Source organism: Propithecus coquereli, unplaced genomic scaffold, assembly GCF_000956105.1.
Source record: "Propithecus coquereli isolate 6110/MARCELLA unplaced genomic scaffold, Pcoq_1.0 Scaffold2, whole genome shotgun sequence".
Lineage (NCBI taxonomy): Eukaryota > Metazoa > Chordata > Mammalia > Primates > Indriidae > Propithecus > Propithecus coquereli.
Window position 1 is genome coordinate 8,476,986 of NW_012144966.1, and position 22,950 is coordinate 8,499,935.

At 42.6% G+C, this 22,950-nt stretch overlaps 1 protein-coding gene and 1 long non-coding RNA gene across 4 annotated transcripts; both read left to right on the forward strand.

Annotated features, from left to right (window-relative positions):
* The first annotated feature begins 1,268 nt into the window (after window positions 1-1,268).
* TP53INP1 (tumor protein p53 inducible nuclear protein 1) lies at window positions 1,269-19,277 on the forward strand. 3 transcript variants are annotated; one of them, XM_012643646.1, is made up of 5 exons: window positions 1,269-1,510; window positions 8,848-9,108; window positions 9,727-10,090; window positions 15,501-15,538; window positions 16,549-19,277. In XM_012643646.1, the coding sequence occupies exons 2-4, from the start codon at window positions 8,997-8,999 to the stop codon at window positions 15,520-15,522; spliced, it is 498 nt and encodes a 165-aa protein (XP_012499100.1). In that variant the 5' UTR covers window positions 1,269-1,510; window positions 8,848-8,996; the 3' UTR covers window positions 15,523-15,538; window positions 16,549-19,277. The 3 variants fall into 3 exon arrangements, with proteins under 3 accessions (XP_012499100.1, XP_012499098.1, XP_012499099.1); XM_012643644.1 differs by lacking the exon at window positions 15,501-15,538; XM_012643645.1 differs by lacking the exons at window positions 1,269-1,510; window positions 15,501-15,538 and adding an exon at window positions 4,626-4,807.
* LOC105809693 lies at window positions 18,459-21,362 on the forward strand. Its single transcript, XR_001137457.1, has 3 exons — window positions 18,459-18,537; window positions 19,057-19,135; window positions 19,168-21,362. It is a non-coding gene; the product is annotated as an uncharacterized LOC105809693 (long non-coding RNA).
* Window positions 21,363-22,950: the final 1,588 nt, after the last annotated feature.

Genomic DNA, 22,950 nt, shown 5'->3' on the forward strand with positions numbered 1-22,950 from the left:
TGTGAGATTATCTAGTCCACAGTGACAGCCTTGCTCCACCTCCCAAGATAAGGCCAAATGACCACCATATCGATCATTACTCCTGGGTGTCAGACAATTCCCTGCACTTCAATTTACATCCCTTAAAGCCAGTATTGTTGGAAATGGCCTGACCTCAGGATTCTTGTGAGGTTCAGAATGTGTCTTTCAGCTACTGTAATGTATAATAGACATACCCCTATAAATTTCACCCTGGGTCAGAAAATTACATCCCAGTCCAAACAGGATGCACATGAGAGCTGATCTGCAGCAACACGACTCTCTTGCCTTTGCCAGACATAGTTAATCCACCTATATGTGTACAGGGTTTTGGTTTGGAAAACAATTTCAAGCCCACTGTCTCATTTCCTTGTCACTATAAATAACCTGGTGAGTAGGCAGGCCCCTGTGAATGCCCAGTTTGTACGTATGTGAACAGAACAGAGGTCATAACTCCTCCTGTCACACCAGAGCCGAGCTGCACAGCCTGGGGAAGAAGCAGCTCTCCTAACTCTTCTTCATGCAGGGTTCTTCTTCCCTGCGGGAGCAGAGAGCCCTCGAGGTTCAGCACGCTCTGCCTTCAGGCCTGGTCCCATGGCCTCTTCTGCCTCACCCACAGGCAGAATCCTGAGCCTGGAGGGCAAGCTTAGTCAGCTCGCACTGTTAGTTTCCACAGCAGGTGGGGCCTGGCTCCTGGTTTTAAAAAGGGGATTGAGTGGGCCGCTGTCCCCCGTATCAGGAGCCCAGACCTTAACCCCCAATAAGGCCCAGAGGCGGGTCCCCCGTACAGCACGCAGTCTACGGGTTTACTCCTACGCCGGCCAGAATGGGGCCCTTGGAGGCGTTGGCCCCATCGCTCCCCGTGTCCTTAATTTTCCTCTTACAGGACGGGAAAAACTGTGTTCCTGATGCCCCAAACTCCCGGCTCCTCAGGCAGGCAAAGGGGCCGCTGTGTGGACGGCGGGCTCTTCCTTCTGCTCTGCCCGCAGTCCTCCCTCCCGCCTGGCTCCTGCCGGCTCCCACTTCTGGGGGGCCCCCTGCGCCCCTTCTCTCCCGCCCTTCCGCTCGCCCCTGGTCTCCGCTCTGGGCTCCCCGCTTTTGTTGCCCGGGCTTGTTTCTGACTCGAGAGCGTCGCCGGGCCGGGCGCCAGGTCACGTGCGTTAGTGACAACCTCTCGCAGGGCGGCCCCCGGGCGCCCGCGCCGCCGATTGGTGGGGTCGGGGCTGGCGCGGCCCCGGGGCGGGGCGGCCGGGCCCGACGGCGGGCGGAGCGGCCGATCAGCTGTTGCGAGCGCCGCACAACAACAAAAGGACCTGGACGGGCCGGCCTGCGCGCAGCACCAGGAGCGCTGGAGCCGGCTCCGCGCCCGCCGTCCGGGGACCCGAGCGAGGCGCAGCCCAGCCCGGCCGCCGCTACCTCAGCAGCCCCGCGCCCTCCCCCGCCGAGCCGGCGGCCGCTTCCCTCGCGCATCCCCGCGGCGGCTCGGGCCCACGTAAGTGCGGGCGGGCGGGCGTCCAGGGTCCCGGAGCCCGGCGGGTCCGGCGCGCGCCCCGCCTCGGGGCTCCTGCTGTGCGCTCTCCGAGCTCCTCGCCTCTCCTCCGTGTCGCCGCCCACCCCGTCGGCCGGCCCTCGGCGGTCTCCGCGGCCCGGGGTGTGGGCGGCGGCGGCGCGGACACGGGCCCGGCCGAGCCCGGCGCTGGGCGGCGGTTGGGTGTTTGGTTTCTGCCTCCTCCCCCGAGCGTGGCCTGTTTTCTTGGCCGCGGCGGGACCTCCTCTTTCTCCACCTCCTCACTCCCCTCCACTCCTCCTCCTCCTGCGCTCGGCCGTTGGATGGGGCTCCCGGCTCCAGGACGAGCGCCCGCGGCCGCCGCTCGGGAAGCATCGCTCGAAGGCGGCGGCGTCTGGACTGTCGGCCCGCGGCCGCCCCTGCGCCGCGTGTCCCCTCTGCTCGCCCTCCGAGCGCAGGGCCGCGCACGGTAGCGCAGGAGGCTCCGCGGCTGCGGGGAACCTGCACCGTTACCCGGCGACCGCCCCTGCCTGAGTGACCGCCTGTGCGTTGCCTGTTCCTCGACCCGACTTGATCTCACACGTCACTATTTGAGGCTGCACCTGTGGAAAGAGCACTTTACTTTCCCGTTAAAAATTAAATCGTGATCGTTGTGATCACTTGGGCTTATTGAGCGCTTAGTATGCGCCATATACTGTGCTTGGGGCTTTAAGTACATGATCCCCGTCGATTCTCATAATAACTCTCGAAAGTAGTCCCAGTTATCTTATAGGTAGGAAACCCGAGGCACAGAGAAATTAAGTAACTTATTCAAAGCCACACAGCTAATTAAAAGGAAATAGTGTTTTCTCTTTCAAAGTTGCTGAAGAATTTTATGTGGGGATTCTTTGTTTTGATTGTATTTCCTGATTATGTCTGTTTGGTATGTTAATTCCAATTTAGAGTAAATTAAGGAAGAGCCGCTTTACATCTGTACCTCCCAAGAACTTGGGCATCCTTGCTAAAAGCTTTTTCTGAATGCAACATAGTTTTGGGGAAAAGGAAAAAAATGTGACCCCCCAAGGGTCATCGAACCAAAGTCATTGTGAGTGCCCGAAGATCTTGAAGTCCCTAGCTTGATAATTGAAATACATTTTTCATTTGCAGATGTGAAAAGCACTGGGAAGTTTTGGATTTTAAGTCGCAATCACTATAATTCTAAATTGGCAGCATACTTTTCAAAGGCTCCTGCCTGGAACCAGGACCTTACTCATTTCTGTGACCAAGGTCTCTTGTTTTCTCTCCTATCTTTTGTTCTTTTCTGCAATTGCTCCCTCCTGTGTCTCTTGGGAATGGCCCTGCTTTCAAAATTCAAGGGTAACAGGCTATGAATTACCACTTATTGCTGTCTTTGTCCACTGTCATTCAGCCTTCTGGGCAGGCAGTAGTGGGTCCCTGGGGGAACAACCTTCCTTGTAAACTAGTTGAATAGACTGGGTAGGAGTGGACCAAACAAAGACAACTTTCTTGGCTTGGTTTTTCTGCAGTTCAAAATTGATTTTAAATTAGTTGAATCAGCATATTTATTTTTTAAAGTAGTGGGAGAAGTTAGGATATAAAGGGAAAGATAATTTTGAGGCAGTTTTTCAATGAAGGTGTGTTTAGCCACCTGATATGCTGAAGCTGTCAAAGAGCCACACTGTACACATATTTAGAAGTCAGATCATCAAACTTGTGGGTTTTTTTTTTTTTAATTTAAAAATGTTTTTTGGAGCCGCCTACTGGCAGCCAAAACCAACTGAAAGGCACTGTTTTCTTAAGTTCTTAGAGCTGGAGTTGAGGCTGGGAGCCTGAGAGATCCTGTGCAGGGAAGAGCAAGGGATTGGAATCAGAGGGACTTATGTTCTAATGCTGGCCCCACCCTGACCAGCTGTCACTTTGAGCAAGTTACTTCATTTCTGCGCCTCAATTGCCTCATCAGTAAAATGGGGAAAAATAAGTACCTTAAGGCCCTGTAACATACAATAAGCAATCAGTATATTGTAGCTTTGATTATTATGTAGACATTTTATGGATGAAGAAACCCAGACCTAAAGATGCTAATTGACTTGCTTACAGTCTCACAACTAGCTTGGAAGGAACTTGTAGTTAATATTTACTGAGTGCTTGCTATTCTAAGTGATGTACACTTAAGCCTCTCGTTGGCACCGTGAAGCAGGTATTATAACCATCATTCTCATGTTAAGGATGAGAAAACAGGCACCAAGATGTTACTAAATATGCTGAGGTTGCCAGTAGCAGAGCCAAGATTTCAAACAGAATAGGCTACCCCAGACTGGTCTTTAGGTACCACAACATATGGCCTTTTGGTGGGCTACCTATCTTTAAACTGAGAAAAGAAATTATACTAACAAGATCTTCAAAGTAGCAACTCCTTTTCTAAATTCTGAAACCAGACTGCTCTTTCCCATGAGTATTAAACTCAGCCACCTTTCTCTGCCCACTAAGCATCTCTACTCATGTAATAATGTGAAAAATATTGATGATAAAATGTTACGTAACAGTGCAAGATACAAAATTGTGCATTCAGTAGACTACAACTATGATAAAAAGAAACCTTATATGTAGAAGAAAAAACTAGAAGAAAATGCACCAGTATCTAACAATGATTGCAGCAAGGCAGTGGAATAATACCTATTTTCCCTATTTATTTTCTAAACTTTTTATAATGTAGTTTTGTCCTCTTAATAATGAAAAAGACATAATTTATTTTTAAAAGAGAGGAGTTGGAGGTATTTTGAGTCAAGCAAACAGAAACAAAGCTGCCTTCTTGAAATGCTTGGGCCTAGACACTTTGTTTCTTTTCTCCATCAGGGAGACTGCTAGGCCAAGGTTGGTTACAGCTGAGTGCTTGCAGGTGCCTCAGAGAACAGCAGCACTACCCCACCTAGCCTTCTTTGACTCTGCCTCTTAGCTAAATTCCAGAGCTGTATGTGTAAATTTGTCCTCTTAGGACACATGCTTTCCCTGGAATTTTCATTTTAGTTTTATCATTGCCCTAGAGTTGTGATTATTAAAGTCAGTGACCATGTGGGAAGGAGAGAAGTCTAAAGCTCTTTGCTTTGCCTTTCAGCTCCATGTAGAAGCAGTCCCGTTGAGAACCTCCATCCCTGGGCAGGAGCCAAGATCAAGAGTAATAGTGACTGGGCAGGGACAGTCTCTGGGTCATCCATAAGAAGTATAGGCCATTAAGATTTTAGGGATATTTTTCTGGAACAGCCCTGTCCAACAGAAGTATATAATGTGAGTCATATGTATGCTTAAATTTTCTACTAGCCACATTAAAAAGGGAAAGGAAACATTTAAAGTTAATTTTATTTAACCTAATAGGTCAAAATTATTGTTTCAACATGTAGTCACTCTAAAAATAATGAAATATTTTACATTCTTCTAGGGAAATACTAAGTCTTTGAACTATAGTATGTATTTTACCCATACAGCACATCTCATTTCAGATATAAAATTTTTACCTGTATTAATGTAAAATTTACAGGTGAAAAAGAAGTTTCACATGCCCTAGTTTTTCCATACATACTTGAAAGTTTTCTAAAAATTGACTTAATTATCAACTTTTAAATTTAAATGGATTAAAATTAAATTAAAAATTCAGTTTCTCAGTCACACTAGTCACATTTCAAGTATTCATTTCTCTGATGTACCCAGTGGCTACCTCACTGGACAGTTTTAGCATATGGTGGGGGATCCCTCCAACAGCCCCTTGTCTTGGGACACCTACAGAAAGCAGGGCCAAGCGGACTTTACATAGTTAGACCAACCTCACTTCTTTGTGCTTGAAGTTTGTGGGGAAAGGCAGTGAAGAGGCAATCCAACAGAGTCTCCCCACTTTCTGAGAGACTGAGGCTCAGAAGGGCAAATTGTGTAGCTCCAGCCACCTGTGGTAGAGCCAGAGCCAGAATTCTGCTTATGTCAAGACCAGTGCTCCTTCCGCCTCTTCCCAAGGACTCCACTCTGTGTCCTTCCCACAGAGTGTCAGCAGGTGTGCCATGTAGTAAATACCAGCAGTGACTCAGGTGAGATGAAGGATGAGCTCTTCCCTCACCTGCCTGGGCTTCCCAATACTATGCCCACCTGAGGTAGGTTGTCCTTGCAGAGACATGGGAGATCTGGAGGCAACCTCTGACATTAGGAAACCAAAAGAGCATTGACTCGTGCTGCTCCTTAGAGAGCTACTCTAGAGGAGCCTTTTCTATAGCGGAATTGCATATATTCCAGGCATAAGCTGCTTTTCATTACATGGGTTTGGCACTGTGGCCAGAGGGGGCAGTTTGTGCTTGGGAACCCAGCAGCTGCCCCAGCAATATCTCCTGTCTTGTAGTTGCTGCATGTGTGGCCTGGGTGGCAGTGCCTTCCACTCATGCAGCATCACAGGAGGGAACAAGGCGCTCATCCAGGATGAGCAAGGGTTCCCCTGTGGGGCTCTCCCCTCCCCAACCCATGGCTCTGGGTGCTTAGCTCATGCAGGGCCAAAGCCCAGCACTGTGCCCTGGAGAATTGAGATGATTCTCTCAACTGTCTCAGCTGACACAGAATTGTACTTGGTGCCAATATCTGCCTCCACCACTTAAGAGAAATGGGGAAATATTTTGAAAATATCTTTTTCCCTCCTACCTTGTATCCTTCAAAACCTTTACATCAGACCTCGTGATAGCTCATCTTTTGAGACTTAACTGTCACACCACGGTGGGTCAAGAGAACTAGCTATACAATCCATTCTTCTTGTCATTTCTCTTACATGAAACATAAAGCCAAATTTGAATTGTCATACTAGAGCTCCAGCCTTCATGATTTGGCTATGTTGCTTTCCAAAAGGTTTCAGGAAGACTGATTATGCAAGTGACACTTCCTGTTTACCCGCTTCTAATAATTAATGGCTGAAGATGATGAATTGTGACCACAAAAGTGTTCTAATGGCATTTATTTGAAATGTTTTACTCTCATAGTAGTGTGCCAAACAATCGTAGCAGTCCAGTGTACATACTAGGGATTGAACCAGGAGTCTCGTTGCTACAGACCCAGCTACTTCTACAGCTAAAGGTGGTTTTAAAAGTGAACTGTCAGGAGTCTGGAGTTGTGGATTCAAGGCTGATGCTTGTGATAAAAAGTGTTGGTTAGTGAGATGCTTTTTACCAGCCCTGGGTGATCTCATCGTGGTTTTTTTTCACCCCTTTTGTGTCAACAGCTCCCAGACCTGTGCCCCCAGCTGAGACTGTACTCCTCAGTCCCAAAGCTCTGTATTTAGCTGCCCAACAGCTAAATACATCTCCACCTGCATCATCTTGCACATTCCCCAAATTCAGCATGTCTGAAATGACTCTAACCTATACTTTCTGCAGTATTCATTTCTGTACCCCTAAATGGTCCCATCATCTCCCCTCAGTTGGCTAAGCCAGAAACCTAGGTTGTTTTTTTTTTTTTTTTTACTTTTTCCTCCCCTTTCTTCTGGCTTACAAGGCCCTGCAGGATCTGGCCCTCCCTCTGGACCTAGGGTGGTACCACAGGTGCCCTTTCTCACTCATCCGCTGGCTTCCGTGGTGTTCTTGCTCTCCCTTCCTCCATTCCTGGTTTTCTCAGTCACTCAAAACTAAAGTCATCTATGGCAGGAGTCTGCTCAGGTAGTGTGAGGGACACTTGGTACTACCACTTCTATAGCATGCGTCACACTGGGTTGTTACACTTGCCCGTGGGAAGGCCTCATTCACAGCTCTCTCCCCTGTGTTCGGAACTATGCCTGATGCACAAGAGGTGCTCCGTAAATGTGTGGAGAATAGCTGGCCTGGACTGGGGAGTTCGTGCCAAGTACCTTGCTAAGCCTATTCCCTGCATTGGCTCATTTAACAAGAGTAGCATCAAGGAGACTGTCTGGGTTGTGGTTTTGGCAAAGTCCTGGAGAGACAATAGATTGGCTTAAACTAGGATGAAAGTTTAGGATTGAGGAAAGGAGGCAGATTCGAGCTGCCTGTGCAGCTGGAGTCAATGGGATTTGCTGATAGTTTAGATGAGGGGTTAGTGGGAGGGCACAGAAGTAGTCAAGGGTGGTCGGATGTAAATAATCCCAGCTCTTTGAGAGTCTGAGGCTGGAGGATCACTTGGGGCCAGGAGTTGAAGACCAGCCTGGGCAATGTAGCAAGTTCACATCTCTAAAAAAATTTTTAAAAAGTAGCTGGGTATGGTGGTGCATGCCTATAGTGCCAGCTACTCTGGAGGCTGAGGTGGGAGGATCACTTGGGCCCAGGAGGTGGAGGCTTCAGTGAGCTATGATCATGCCACTGCATTCCACCCTGGGCAGCAGAGCGAGACTCCATCTCTTAAAAAAAAAAGTCGGGGGGGGCGGTGGTTACTGCTAGGTTTTTAGTCTGAATAACTGCTGACTGCTACTGTTTACTGAGAGGGGATGTGTATGAATAAATTTGTAGAGAAAAAATTAAAAGTTGTTTTTGGTATGTGTTCAGTTTGATATGGCCATCAGGTAACCAGGTAGAAATGGATACATAAATCTGGAACTGTGGAATAAGATCAAGGCTGAAGTTCCTTATTTAGAACTCATCAGAACTACCTGAGATAGGAACAATTGTCATCTGAAGCCGTGTAACTTCCTGACTCATATAGTGAGTGAGTGGCTGAGCTGGGATTTGAACCAAGGCCCACTGACTCCAGCACCCACCTGCTGAGCCACCACACAGGAGTGGTGTTTCCAGTTGTAGGTGCTGCCAAGCTCAGTCTTCTATGGTGCAAATTTCTCCATGCCAGCTGTAGGAATTGTTTAGAAGGCCAAAGTATGCTGTGCTTATAGATTTTATATGCAATTAGGTGTGCTTGCAGCCATATACAAAGAATAGAGAACAGAAGGGAAAGTGAGCCAGGTCAAGATGAGGGCCTGGCTTCATGGGAGTCACCGGGCACTGTTGCTGGGTCCACTGGAAGACCTCAGTTGAATATCATACAGCAAGTGTGTTAATATCTAGATTTTGCTCATCTATTTACAGAAAAGAGATATTGCAGTTTGAAATATGTTACCCAAATTCACCACTTAATTATAAAAGCACAGATGTGGACAAGAACAACTCTTTCCCTTTTATTTCCCATTTTAAGATATTTACATGTTGCATTTCTTGCATTTGACTCCTGCAGAAAGGAATATCTGTAGAATGTAGGCTGAGGCATATGCTTGCTTCTAAGAGTACGTGTGTGCATGTGCTTACAACATACGTACATATAAGTATATGCTGATTTTTAAATGATCTCCTTTTTCTGTTTTATTTTAGGGATAATGACTCTTCTTGCTGTTCACCTAAATTGAATAAGCACCCTGTGCACTTTAATCTCCTGTCGGTACCCTCGGGCCAACTGAAGACAAGACTTTGAAATCTCAGCTATAAAGACACCCAGCCAAAGTCTCAATCTTGCCTTAACAATGTTCCAGAGGCTGAATAAAATGTTTGTGGGTGAAGTCAATACTTCTTCCAACCAAGAACCAGAATTTAGTGAGAAAGAAGATGATGAGTGGATTCTTGTTGACTTCATAGGTAAGGTGTACTCTGGTTAATTTTCACAGTGAAAGTGGAAACTCTTGCCTCTCCATTTTTGCATAAGTAAACCAGTAACTGAAGGTTTTTAACCCTTAAAAGTAAACAAGACTTTGTCTAAAAAAATGGCAGGAAACATCCTATGCCAGATAGTCAGTGAAATTGACTGACATCAGACTTTCCAGTTGTGCAACTCTTGTAGCCTGATCAAATCGAGGCACTTGCATAGGAAACCCTCACGTGAGACGAGCAGGAACGCATATGGCTCATTATATGTTTATTCAGCAGAGGAGAAACAGTCCTAAAACCATTCCTGCAAAGCCAACATACTCCATCCCATACAGTGACGCCACACACACACACACACACACACACACACACACACACACACACACACAAAATGCTCAGAAATTATTTTATAATCATTATGAGGGACTATAAATAGTTTTGTTTCTGAACTAAAGGAAGGAATGTGAACATCAGCTAACAGTATCATCTTTTCCTTTTCTGTGCTGTGAATTTGATTGGCGGCTTTACAATGACTGCTCCATGTGATGATATTCCTCCCATGGAACTCTCCAACAACAAACATGGACTGCAATGTGGACTACAATCTAGACACTTGCACTGGCTTCTCAGCGGAAGAAGAAGAAGACGATGATGACGGCATCAGTGAAGAGTCACCTACTGAGCACCCTTCAGTCTTTTCCTGTTTACCTGCATCTCTTGAATGCTTGGCTGATCCAAGTGATTCCTGCTTCCTCCAGTTTGAGTCCTGTCCAATGGAGGAGAGCTGGTTTATCACCCCTCCCCCGTGTTTTACTGCAGGTGGATTAACCACTATCAAGGTGGAAACAAGTCCTATGGAAAACCTTCTCATCGAACATCCCAGCATGTCTGTCTATGCTGTGCATAACTCCTGCCCTGGTCTCAGTGAGGCCAACTGCGGGCCTGATGAACTTCATAGCCCAAGTAGTCCCAGGTACGTTGCAAGTATTTTACTCCCTGGATGGTCTGCTGAGCATGCATTTTATTTATTTCTACTATAGTTCAAAGTTAAGTTCTTAGCAGATGCAAAAGTAATTTTGTTAGGGATTTATAAAAGCATGTGCATAGTGCACAAGGTGATCAATGTTATAGAAAAGCTTGTTCATTTTAGATTTTTAAAAAAGTTAGTTGTAGCATAGCCCCAGTTATATATAATAGAAAGCTGTCTCATAAAATTCTGCTATTGACTAGAAATAGAAGACTGGCATTTCTGCTAAGTACCTTAGAATATAACTCTGACACTTTATAGACTGGATTATTTAGGGTATCATTCAACTAGAATATTATATCTTTAAATAAAACTTATCTTCCTCTAAGTATTCCTAGCTGAGTCACATCAAATGACACCTAACCCTTGAAGATCTTGTCTTAGAATATAGAAATAGCAAACTCAGTTTCTTCCTGCTTTACTCTCACAACATAGTCACACAATACTTCTGACAAGCAGGTATGTGGGGGTTTTTCCCTGCACACCAAGCAAGCAGTCTTCTAGCAGCAGATACCCTGTGGGTGTCCTCTAATTCAATTCAATTCTGACACTATCTACCTGGAGATAGTGCCAGATCCCACAGGTCGAGGGCAGTCCCGAATACTGTCCCCTACTTCTGATGCCAATCACAAGCACCAGGTCATTTAATCTGTGCTGCTGACAGACCAGCTATAAAATCAGGATTCCTGTGAACCCCCTCCTTGGGTTTGATTAGTTTGCCAGAGCAGCTCACAGAACTCAGGGAAATGCTTCCTCATGTTTACTGGTTTATTACAAAGGTTATTAAAAAGGAAACACATGAAGATATGTGTAAGGCAGGGAGTGTGAGAAGGGGTACAGAGCTTCCATGCCCTCTCCGGGTACACCACCCTCCAGGAACCTTCAGGTGTTCAGCTATCTGAAAGTTCCCCGAACCTAGTACTTTTGGGTTTTTATGGAAGCTTCATTGCATAGACACAATTGATTAAGTCATCGGCCATTGGTAATCAGCTTAACCTTCAGGCCCTCTCCCCTTCCTAGAGGTTGGAGTGCGGAGTGCTGGAAGTCCCAACCCTCTAACCCTGCCTTGGTCTTTTTGGTGACCAGATCCCATCCTGAAGCTGCCATGGGGCTGCTTGCCATCTGTTAATCATTAGCATACAAAAAAACACTTTCCACTTTGGAGATTCCAAGGATTTTGGAATTTGTATGTCAGGAGACTGAGAAAGACCAAATAATGTTTCACAATATCGTATCCACCTCCAGTCTTTGCACTTGGATCCCTTACAACAAAAGGATATATAGAATAACTCAAAAGATACTGGCACATTACTAGGATCCCATTCAGTCATTGCTGTTCATCCAGTCTGTCATCATACTGCATGAATATGTCTCCCAAGGTGAGGCCACTCAGGTTTTCAGGCTTCATTGATCTTGTCAGGTTCCAAAAGCAGGAATGGTCTTGGCAAACACACAGTTTCACCCTTTCAGGCATTTGGTATAATTGAGCTTAGAGACAATGTCATCTCTTGCTCTTAGCCTCTTTTGAGGTGTTAATGTACTATTGGATTTCTCTCAGTTTATAACCCATTTATTTGTTCCTTTATCCTCCTTCTCTTTATTTATACCCAGACTTTTCCACCTTTGGAAGGGACATCAGGTTTAGCCACTGTGCTGGTCTAGATTGCAGGCAGCATACTAGTCCAGCAAGTACCTCCCCCTCAGCCCACTGCCCTTCAGATCGGGTGAGGTTGCACAGGTGCAGAACTAGGGGGGAACCTTCACCACCAGGCAGTGTAGCCGCATTCACTGTTAGCCCCAATTTTGCCAGATGGGGTGAAGGCAAAACCCACCCCTATCAGGCCCTCAGGAATTCTGACATAAGGTTTAAAAACATAGTTAGTTTCTTGCTTAGGAATCATTCCTGCTTCTAGTACTTGTAATTGCAGCCCTGGTCCTAGTACCACTGCATTGAGTAGGGGGAAAAATTGAGGTGATGTGGGGAAGAAAAAAATTATAGTCATTATATTAATACCAGCATACTCTTCCCTTAGCAAGAATTGCATAGTCGTCCCAGCTTTCCAGCCCCTCTTCCCCAGATCAGCCAGAAAAACAGAGAAGGATCTAGTGGAGACAGTCCTTTAGTCCCAGTCCTGTTGAGTGTGAGTACCCACTCATGAAGGTGTGGAAGGCAGCCATTCATGCTTTTATCTCCCCCTTATTTTAGACAACCACTGTTTTACCTGTCCCTTCTACTTCTCTGTCAAACTAGTATTACTCTGAGGAGAATCTCTCTCTGTCCATTATTGGACATTATGACTGTACAGTGTGTTCCTTGGTCTGAAGAGATGATGGTTGTCCATCCAAATCCATGCAGTATCTTTTTTGTGGAACTCTAAGTATTTGCATCTTCTACCTGGTATTTCTAGAGTTGAGTCCAGAGTCAGTGTCTATTACTGTTAAGACCCATTTGTAGCCCCCCAGGCTTGTGGGCATTACTCTCACTTGCCAGCACCGTTCAGGGGCCTTCCCACCAGCGATCCCACAGCGTTCTGCAGTCTCTGTCTTTTTTGCTGGAAGACAGAACAGTTCTTACTGGCATTGTGTGCCTAGAAGGAATGTGCCTAGACTGAGCCCATCTGCACTGCGGCAGTACCCCATATGCACTCATTTCATGGACCAGGTGGCCACCTCAAGGCCACAGGGATATCTGCTTTCAATTCCAGTCACCTTCTGAACCTGGAAGGTGGCTCTTCAGATGGGCATTGATGTGTCCTACTTTATGGACTCCTCAAATATCCATAGAGCTGTACCCCATATGGGCAGCCCTTTAAAAGGCCAGGTTTTCATTGCCCTTCTGCCTGACCATGTGGTCGGACAATTGGCCATTGCCCATGAGTCAGTAAAAACCCAAACACCAGGGGCTCCACTGCTCAATTCCTCCATCACCACTAGGAAAACAGCATGCAGTTCAACCCAGTGAGCTCATGTGTTTTTACCTTCTTTGATCAGAGTGGCATCCTTCCAAATAGGATGTTATCTGTTCACCTTGGAACTGCGACGTACAAACCAAGCATCTCTTGGTCGCTTTAGAGCTGTTTATAGGTCACTGTCGAAGTGACAATAGAATCCAGCAGGTCTTCAGACAGTTCCAGAGTCCATCTTAGGGGAAAAGAGGCTCCCTGCTTATATCTCCTCCTTGCATTCCCTGGGTGGCATGATCCTGTATAAACCATTTCCGTTTTATTATGGAACTGTTGTAGGCACTACTATCCCTATTAGAATACCCAAGACATCATGGGTATTTCAGGTTTCAAGGTCACTTTATGTCTTTCAGTCATAGGGGTAGCTTCAGTTAATGTCCCACAGCAAGGGTAGTAAATGCCCCCCAGGTGGAAATTCTCTAGTCCAAATTCCCAGTAGTAGTTGCTGAGAGGTGCTCACAGTCTTTTGCCATAAGCTCGAGTTTTTACATTCCACATGGGTTTATCGGAGAATTTGTCCCCACCAGCGTTCCAGTTTTTATTCTACACTGCGGGCTTGGCCAGTCTTACTGGTTCCCGTTTAACATGTCCAATTAATATTGCTTGAAGGACGGATTTACATGCCTTTTGTTTTGCGGCACTAGGTAGGGGGAACATCCCCCAGGCAGATACAATGTTCATTCCCATAAAATATTTGGGTAAAGGAGATACAGCTCCTTTATATAAAGGCTGTTAAAACACTCCAACTCTCATAATCGTATCAACTCTAACATTTTATGTTCTCTCAGTCTAACTGTGGCCTGAGTCAGGGCTTCACCAATGGATCTTGGTACCACAGTGCATGGGGCTCCCATGTCAGTGAGTCCCAGGAATTTCTCTTCACCACCTCCTGACCATTTTACCCACTGGTATATATGAGGCCTTGTGTCCTCAGCAAAGGGTTGAACAAAGGGACTCTTGCTAATTTTTCAATTTTTGTCTTGATTAATCTGCCTGACTACTGCCCCAAGCAATTATTGGTCAGCTTTCTCCTAGTGCTTAGGAATTAAGCACTAACTTAATTCCTTCTGTTAGGTTAGGAATCCAGGTGAATTTAGATCCTTTGGAGCAGTTCACAATATTCCTGTCATTAATGCTGTCATCCAAAGGGCCTCCTTTTGGATTGTCCAGGCTCTGACTCTACTAAGTAGACCGTTGTATATATCTTTTGCTATTTCCTGTTTTCCAAATATAAAGAAAGCCCAGGTAGCCCATTAATTTGTTAACTTTACTAGGGTTTACTAAGTTTCAATATTGTAGATGATCTTTTATGAGGCTAAACGTATTTCATTTCATTTTGCTTGTACCAAAATGAAAAACAACTTTCTTATATAACTACATGGTGCCAGTCTATATACTGGGTAAGATCTTTGATGGGAAATGTTATTTTAACTGGCACTTAATTCAGTGCTGTAAGTTTAGTAAGAGGTGTTTCAGGCATTCCAACAAAAATTTAAAATACAATTTTTTGGGCTGGGCATGGTGGCTCACACCTATAATCCCAGCACTTTGGGAGGCTGAGGATGATCTTGAACTCCCAGGCTCAAATGATCCTCCTGCCTCAGCCTCCCAAGTTGCTAGGACTACAGGCACATGCCACAATGCCCAGCCATTTTTACTTTAATTGCTACTCAAACTATACTCATATTTCCCTAATAATGCTGAGAATATTTCATCTAGTTTGTCCAAACCATCCAATCTAGGACCATGCACTGCATCTGGTTGTTGTGTGTTTGTGGTTTCGATGCAGTGAGAATGTTGTTTTTGTACCTTGTTTGTTTTTGCACTCATATATTAGATATAACATAGAGGATAGTTAAATATGTACTTTCCCATGTATAAAGGATCAAAAGAACAGAAAGAATTTCATATTAATTCTTTCTGCACATATTATAGTTTAATAACAGTAACTAAAAATTTTTTAACATCCTTATTTTTAGATTTGAAATTCTTATAAAACCTGCTAAATCAATATAGAAATCAGGTGTTACCAAAATTAGGAGGCTAGCTATGTAGTAAGCATCTGTGTTTTCTGAGCAAAAAATAATTGTCTTTCAGAATTTACATTGCTTTCATTGTGTCTATCCTTGGAAATAATACATAAAGCACATAAAAGTAAGGTGCTTTGTAATTACAGTGGGCTTTGGAGTGTGCATTTGATTGAATTTTAGCCTTTATAAGTATTGTTTGTGAAGGTTTATATGCCATCATAATCTTAAGTAATATATGTGCCTTTAATGACACACAGTAGACCAGTTTTAATAAAGAAAAGTTGAACACATCCTAATCGTAAAATTAAAATAGCATTTTAAATCATATTAGTGATTTAATAGTTCACCATTTAACATTTGTAGGGCCAGGAAAAGCTGCTTATAGGACTCTCGGGCACAGAGTAAGTACATTGACTTTGAGACTGTATGATATGTTATGAGTCTGCACAGGAGGCTAAGGACTCACATGCCGCCCTCCTAAAAACCACTTTCTGTATGTTCTTTCTATTAGTTTCTTAATGTGACCTGCTTTAATTCTGCTTTTTAAAATAAGTAAATATATATATATATATATAAAAAGATAAAAGTGTTTTCCTCAAGTGATTTTAGGCAGAATATATAACTGCCCTTTCTCTTCATGTTATGTATTAACATAGTTTAGATCAATTCTGCTTGATTAGCTTTTTATATAGAAAATATAATTATACTGTGTGTAGCCATATTTTACAATTATGTGTTCTATAAAAGTCTTTATAATATTGCCATGTAAATGCTGTTCCAAAATGTGCCCTGTTGTGATATAAATAAAAACTTAGGAGTTGTCTTCTATAATAAGCCATAGCTTCTGACCTAGAAAAATGGTAAATGAGTAGAATTTCCTTATGCATATTGCTATGAAATATAGATTTACGGTGTACTTCCTAGAACATTTTACTTATGACAGAAAATGTCTGTGAAGGTACTGTTGGCACAATACTTTCTGATCAGTAAAATTTGGGAATTAAAATATTTTCCTTTTAAGATTACCGTGAGAATTAAAGTATATAACATTTATAAAACAGTTAGCAAATGTAGATATTCAATAAATGCTAATTCCCCTCCCAGAAAAGCCTATATAAATATATGTACTCTGTAACTGAAATTCACTCAAAGTATAAAGCATATTTTTAGAATATAGTCTACTTAGCCATCCGTGGATTAAACGGCATATTTCTATTAAAAGTTGGCTCACACGCCAGCTATCAGTCAGTGTGGTCAGAAAAAAATAAACTTATCTGTCAGCCATGAGACACTAAGCTCCCAATCAACCATAAACAAATTAGTGTGGCAATTGAATTACTAAGTAACTTTTTCAGTTTCATTAATAACATACTCCTTTATTTAATGCATCCCCCACTTTTTTCTGTTTCAGAGTGGAAGCTCAAAATGAAGTGGGGCAGCACATTCATTGCTATGTTGCAGCTCTTACTGCTCACACAACTTTTCTGGAACAACCCAAGAGCTTTCGCCCTTCGCAGTGGATAAAAGAACATAGTGAAAGACAGTCTCTTAACAGAAATAGCCTTCGTCGCCAAAATCTTACCAGGGATTGCCACTCTCGGCAAGTCAAGCACAATGGCTGGGTTGTTCATCAGCCCTGCCCGCGTCAGTACAATTACTAAGAATTTCAAGTTTTGTTGGTTGTTTTCTCTTGGTTTGTGCATAAGTGTGTGGATGTGCATATTTGTACAATGAAAATGTTGTCTCTTTACAGCCAACTGATGACCAATCACATAGTTTTATTCAGTGTGTTTAGACACTATCTTGAAAACTAGATTTATATATGCTGTGTATCACATAATGCCTTGCTCTTAACAGTTACTTTTTTGTAAATTTTTTCAGACTATTTTTGGAAACATATCAATACAATTACAGTGTTTGGTGTTTGGGGATGTCTTTAAATCTGTTAAAGTGTACACGAGTTAGCATTTTAAAGACATTTCTTCCCAAGTACAAGAAGAGGTATCTTTCAATTTCATTTTATTTTGTATTACTTAATCTTTTGAGTAAGCAAAAATTTATTCTCAGGGTCAGCCATACACTTTATTGACCAGTACTTGATAATCTTTTCTGTATATAATGAATACATTTTTACACACTAACATGAGCATTAACAGGTGATAGTTGCCATGGATATAATGGAATTATGGCTGGACTTTCTTTGAAAGAAAACTTGATATATTTCTGTGTGTATGGGTTTTTTTTTTTTTTTCAGATTCGTCATGCAGTTCATTTTGGAATTCAGGTACATTAAGCTTTAGTGAACAGTGCATTGAGAAATTCCAATGTGACTATGTGACGTGGTACAGACATTATAGGTGTCATGGACAAGAGCACTTGTCTCACATGCAGAGGGATTAAATTAGACCTGTGAAATTATATTTGGAAAAATTCATGTCTATAGCTAACCCATTAGTCCAGTGTTTAAGTTGTTTTTATTTCTTCCTGCCAGCTCTGCCTACTCCCCACCTCATATCAGCTGTAAATTCAGAAGTACTTGTCCAGGCACTTGCATGATTCATATTTATATTTGCCCATGGGAAAGAGGCTTTATGTTTCCAGATACAGTGAGAAGTCCTCTGCCATGGAGTCTGTCCTGCCAAGTGATAAGCAAGGGTGAGGAGGAATTTCTGGTCATGTCTTTCGTAGCGTCTAAGTGAAACAGTGACAGGTTGGCTTCCTTGACTTTTCATTTTTTTGTTTTAACTTCAGGCAAAGTCTTTAACCACTCTGGCCTCTGTTTCTTCCACCGACAGGGGAGTAATGATACCTCCCTCACAGAGCTGTGAGGATTTATGCTGATTTGAAGTGGGGCTGTCCAGAACTGAGCCTTGTAGGAAATTCCAAGGGCCTTTCTGCTGAATCTGGCGATGGAGTGAGGCTGAGGCAATTTCTCTGCCACAGCTGTTCTTCAGTGTTGGTGCTAATGAGGCCAGGGTGCAGGGTTCGATTCACATGTAGGCCAGTTGACTCAACACAGAGAAAATCTCTTCCGTACCTCTAGACAGTCACTTCCTTTTTTAGCAGTTGTGATGGGTTTTGCTGAGCCACCCACACTCTCACCAGTCTCCTCTGAAATTAAGTAAATACATCTACAATCTGAAGCACTTTCTAGTGACAGAGCAGTAGCATCATCTTCGTAATCAAACAGCTTATTTTTCCATCTTCTCTGCAACTAATTAAATGAATACATCTACACACATCTGTAAAATGTTTTCAAGGAAAAAAACAGCATCTAGTTATGTAAAGTATTATATTTTTCAGTAACCCTGTAGCAGCGTGATGCAGGGAACCCTGGAAGACTTTAAGGGAAGAGCTGTGCTCTTTGCCGACCAGACTGGAGCACTGGTAGTTGGAAGAGGTCAGAGGTGTAGCTGGGTGGTGGTTTTGGGTTGTTCTTCCACTGGCTGTGATGAGTGCCAGGATGTCTCCTTAGAACAAGTCTCGACGCCCCTTTTCTCCTAATTGCCCCTTCCGTTTTGACTTTCCCTTTATTTATTTGTTTTCTAATTAGGGGCCAAGTCTGTAAAGTTTTGTCAAACTGAGTTAGAAGTTATTTTGTTACTACTTGTGTTTACCAGAGTTGGGAGATAATGTAGAGCTTTCATGAAGGTGTGTATGTTTTACAGCGTGTCTGTTATAGGGTCATAGGTTGGTAACTTGAAAATAGACCAGCTAACTGTCTTCAGGATGTAAGCCTCCGAATATACACGGGGTCTCTTTTTCATATATTGCATGTAAGTCGTTAGTACCTCACAAGCTACAAAAGTTCAGCCATGAGAATTTGTTTGGCAGCATGAACAGATTTGTATATACAACTGCAATGGTCTTTTTCTTTCAGATTTCCTGATACTTTAAATACATTCATATCTCTTATCAGTTATTGACTTTTTGTTTGCCTTATCTGGACCTAGTTTTTTATGCTTTGTACCTTGAAAACAAAAAATTTCAGTCACTAGGTTAGGATTACGACACCACCTGTGACATCATAATTGTGGTTTCTGTGTCAGTGTCTACTAAAATTGGCACACGTAAAAATTAAAGAAAATGGTTACATAATTCAGTGGAAGTTCTTGGTCATTAGATGGTAGGCATCTACTGTGTGTAGGACACAAGGCCAATAATAATAACACACAACAATGTTGACCTGTTAAGTATTCTCTGAAACATGGCCAAAATGCATTTTATTATGAGCTTATATTATTTTTTCTGTTGTAAATATCAGTGCTTTACAGTGTGCTTTAGTGCGTATTTCTTAGAAATTCAAGCAGTGAGAAATAAGACCCCTCTGAGTTTAGTAACTCTGTTTCTAAACTGATAACAGAATGTTACTTGGTGAAAGTCTGGAATAGGTGGTGCACATGAGCAGTGCTTCGTGAATGCATTTCTTAGTTTTATAATGCACCATGTTTCTCAAAGTTTGTTTTTAATAAAACGTTTTTTTAATATGTCCTATGTTTATTACTTTTTCTTCCTCAACTGAGTTATGTACTGCACTGTAAGTTGAAGATTAGAGCCATCCATTATTTATCTTCTGTGGCAATGCATTTATATGGTTAGTTGTGTGGGGAATTTTTTTGCAGAAGATGCAAAGTGATTGGATTTTTGACTTCCTATTGCAGAGACCTTTTTTTAATATTAATTTCCTGAACATTTTTCCAATTCCCATGCAGACTGTTCCTGTTTACATATCTTCTCTGTTGCATTAGTACTTTGATTCTAGTGAGAAGACAGTTTACTTAAAACTTGAGAGTGCTGTGCAGCATAGCCTATTGTTTTTGCTTCTCAAATCTGTATAGTACACTGGTTTGTAATCCTCATCTTTGTTGAAATCTGAGTTTCTTTGCCATTTCTCTTCCTCTTCAATGAAATATGTTGTATTTATATATTCTTAAGAAAAAAGAGCAAGGAAGGGTATCTTCGTTATCCTCATTTTCTTTGAGTTGGAAACAAAAAAAAATGAAGGACTCCAACTAGAAGATAGACATTTACATTTAAATAGACTAGTGGGAAAAGTCTGAGTTTCCAAGTATTAGTTTTTGTTTTTAGAATCAGTTAAGAGACTGCTCCTTGTACTAGGAGATACTAGTATATGTTTGTAATGTTACCTTAAAATTATCTTTATTTTATAAGGCCTGTAAATATTGGTTAAACTCTTTTATAAGTCGGGCTTCTATCATGATGGTTGCACTGCCATCTGCCATGCTGATATATTATAAATGGCATCCCCATCTACTTACTGTAATGCTTAAAATTTTATATAAAATGCTTTATTTAGAAAACTTACATTGGTGTCAGCCTTGCCATGTACCAATTTCACTTGAAATTTGACACTGACTAAGGTGATTTAGGGTGGAGAAAGAGGTACTGGAAAGCAAACAGATAAGGGTATCTTATTTGCAGCAGTATGCTTTATGTGGGAGGAAAAGTTACTATTCAAAGGAAGGCAGCTTAAGTGGATAATGTTTTGTATATCATTGAGAATTTTCTTTGACATTTTTAAAAATTGTGTAATTGTTAAATGCCCAGTTTTGCTCTGTGTTTGCCTGAAGTTTTAGTATTTGTTTTCTAGGTGGACTTCAAAAAACCAAACCAGTACTTGGGGAGGTTAGATGTGTGTGTTTTCAAGCTTGGAGTGTATGAGTGGTTTTGCTTGCTTTTTGGTTGTTTTCCTCCAGAGGTTTTGAACTTTAATCAATAATTGTGTGTGTTATTAAAAAAAAGAAGTGATTTTGTTTTTTTTCTCAAGTAAAATTGTGAACACATTTGCTTTTCAATGGCAGGGCATGAGTTATGGAGACTGAAGAGTATTGTAGAGTGTACTATGTGCCTTCTTAATGTGTTTCTGGACACAAATTTTGTTTTTTTCCATCAACTTGAAAACTCAAAAGGGACATTTGGTTAGGTTATATACCGTATATCAATCTATGCATAAATGGCAGCTTGTTTTCTTGAGCCACTGTCTAAATTTTTTTGTTTTTATAGAAATTTTTTATACTGATTGGTTCATAGATGGTCAGTTTTGTACAGATTGAACAATACAGCACTTTGCCAAAAATAAGTGTAGCATTGCTTAAACATTGTGTGTTAACACCCATTCTTTGTAATTGGGTTCAGTGGTGCCTTTTGCACTACCTGGAGTTACGGTTTTTAATCTGTCAGTAAATAAAATGTCCTTTAACTTCATGAAACATGTTGAATTCTTTTATCTTTATGGTCATTAGTCTTAAAAGTAAGTACAACTTGGGCCGGGCGCAGTGGCTCACGCCTGTAATCCTAGCACTCTGGGAGGCCGAGGCGGGCAGATCGTTCTGAGCTCAGGAGTTCGAGACCAGCCTGAGCAAGAGCAAGACCCCGTCTCTACCAAAAAATGGAAAAGAAATTAATTGGACAGCTAAAAAATATATGTAGAAAAAATTAGCCGGGAATGGTGGCGCGTGCCTGTGGTCCCAGCTACTTGGGAGGCTGAGGCAGGAGGATCGCTTGAGCCCAGGAGTTTGAGGTTGCTCTCAGATCTGCCTGTGCCCAAATTCAGAAGATCCCAGGGTAACACAGTGAGACTCTGTCTCAAAAAAAAAAAAAAAAAAAAGTAAGCACAACTTAAAATATTTGCTGTTTAGTTTTGCTTGTCCAAGTCCAAAAGATGTATTTAATATGCACCTTAAATACTTTTTAAAAAGTGTGTATAAAATTACTGCATTAAGATTTTTTTACATAAAATGAGTAATCTTTTAAGTGAACAGGAGTTTGAGGGTGGCCCCCAACCAGTACCTTCCCCTCTAATCAACCTACGTTAAAAAACAAATATAGAATTTATTACCCTGGTTCTTAGCCTTTTTAAGCTAGCTTGGTGAATTCCCAATGGATCTTCTCCCAGATGAATGGAGATAAATCTTATAGAAAGTTTTTAGGACAATGTGGCCTTCCCTGATGCCACTAATGCCCGCTGTTGTGGAGCTCTGGCTTAAATAGGCCAGTAAACATTCAGAATACTTCAACAGGAAACCCAAAGAATAACTCCCATGTGAATGAATCCTTGGGGAAGATGAGCATTCTAGAAGTGTAACCTATTGCAAGACAGATTTTTATTATTTCTGAGCCTCTCAGCTAGAGGAAAAGATTGGGGGCAGGGATTGGAGCCAACCTAAGATGAAAATAAGGTCATGAAAGTTGACTTGGGAAAGAGCAGGTTAAAGTGAAAGCTCCTACTCTAGAATGGCAGGGGAATGGCTGCTGCTGAGAAGTGTTTACTGGGCCCACTTATGAGGTGACCAGAGTTCCAAGCAATCTGCCACTTGGTCATGTTTCCAGGGCATGACTACACAGAGTCTAAAAGTGGGGAGTAAAACGTGCAGGTGCCTTATGGGGATGGCCATGTCAGGGGTTCACAGTTTGCTATACAGCCTAAGATTATCTAGCTCCTTTGCTTTGAATTTGCACAGGCTGCAATGTTATTCACTGCAGCACTGTCTGCTGTAAATGTAAAATGTTGGAAATAACCTAAATGCTTATTATACATAGGAGAATGGTGGAAAGTATTATGGCACATCCACACGGTCAAGGTCGAGGCAGCTTAAAGAAAATGAGTAAAAGCCTTATGAATTGATTTAGAGTGATTTCTGAAACACTCTTAAGTGAAAAAAGCAAAGTGCAAAGCTATGCTTCATGTAAGAAGGGAACAGGCCGGGCCAGGTGGTTCACACCTGTAATCCTAGCACTCTGGGAGGCCAAGGCAGGAGGACAGCTTGAGTTCAGGAGTTTGACACCAGCCTGA

What these genes read in the sequence shown, in the direction of transcription:
- TP53INP1 (XM_012643644.1), top strand. Translation starts at nt 8,997, where the DNA reads ATGTTCCAGAGGCTGAATAAAATGTTTGTGGGTGAAGTCAATACTTCT. An exon ending in GATTCTTGTTGACTTCATAG is followed by an intron (nt 9,109 to 9,726) that starts GTAAGGTGTACT and finishes ACTACAATCTAG; the next exon opens with ACACTTGCACTGGCTTCTCA. An exon ending in CATAGCCCAAGTAGTCCCAG is followed by an intron (nt 10,091 to 16,548) that starts GTACGTTGCAAG and finishes TTTCTGTTTCAG; the next exon opens with AGTGGAAGCTCAAAATGAAG.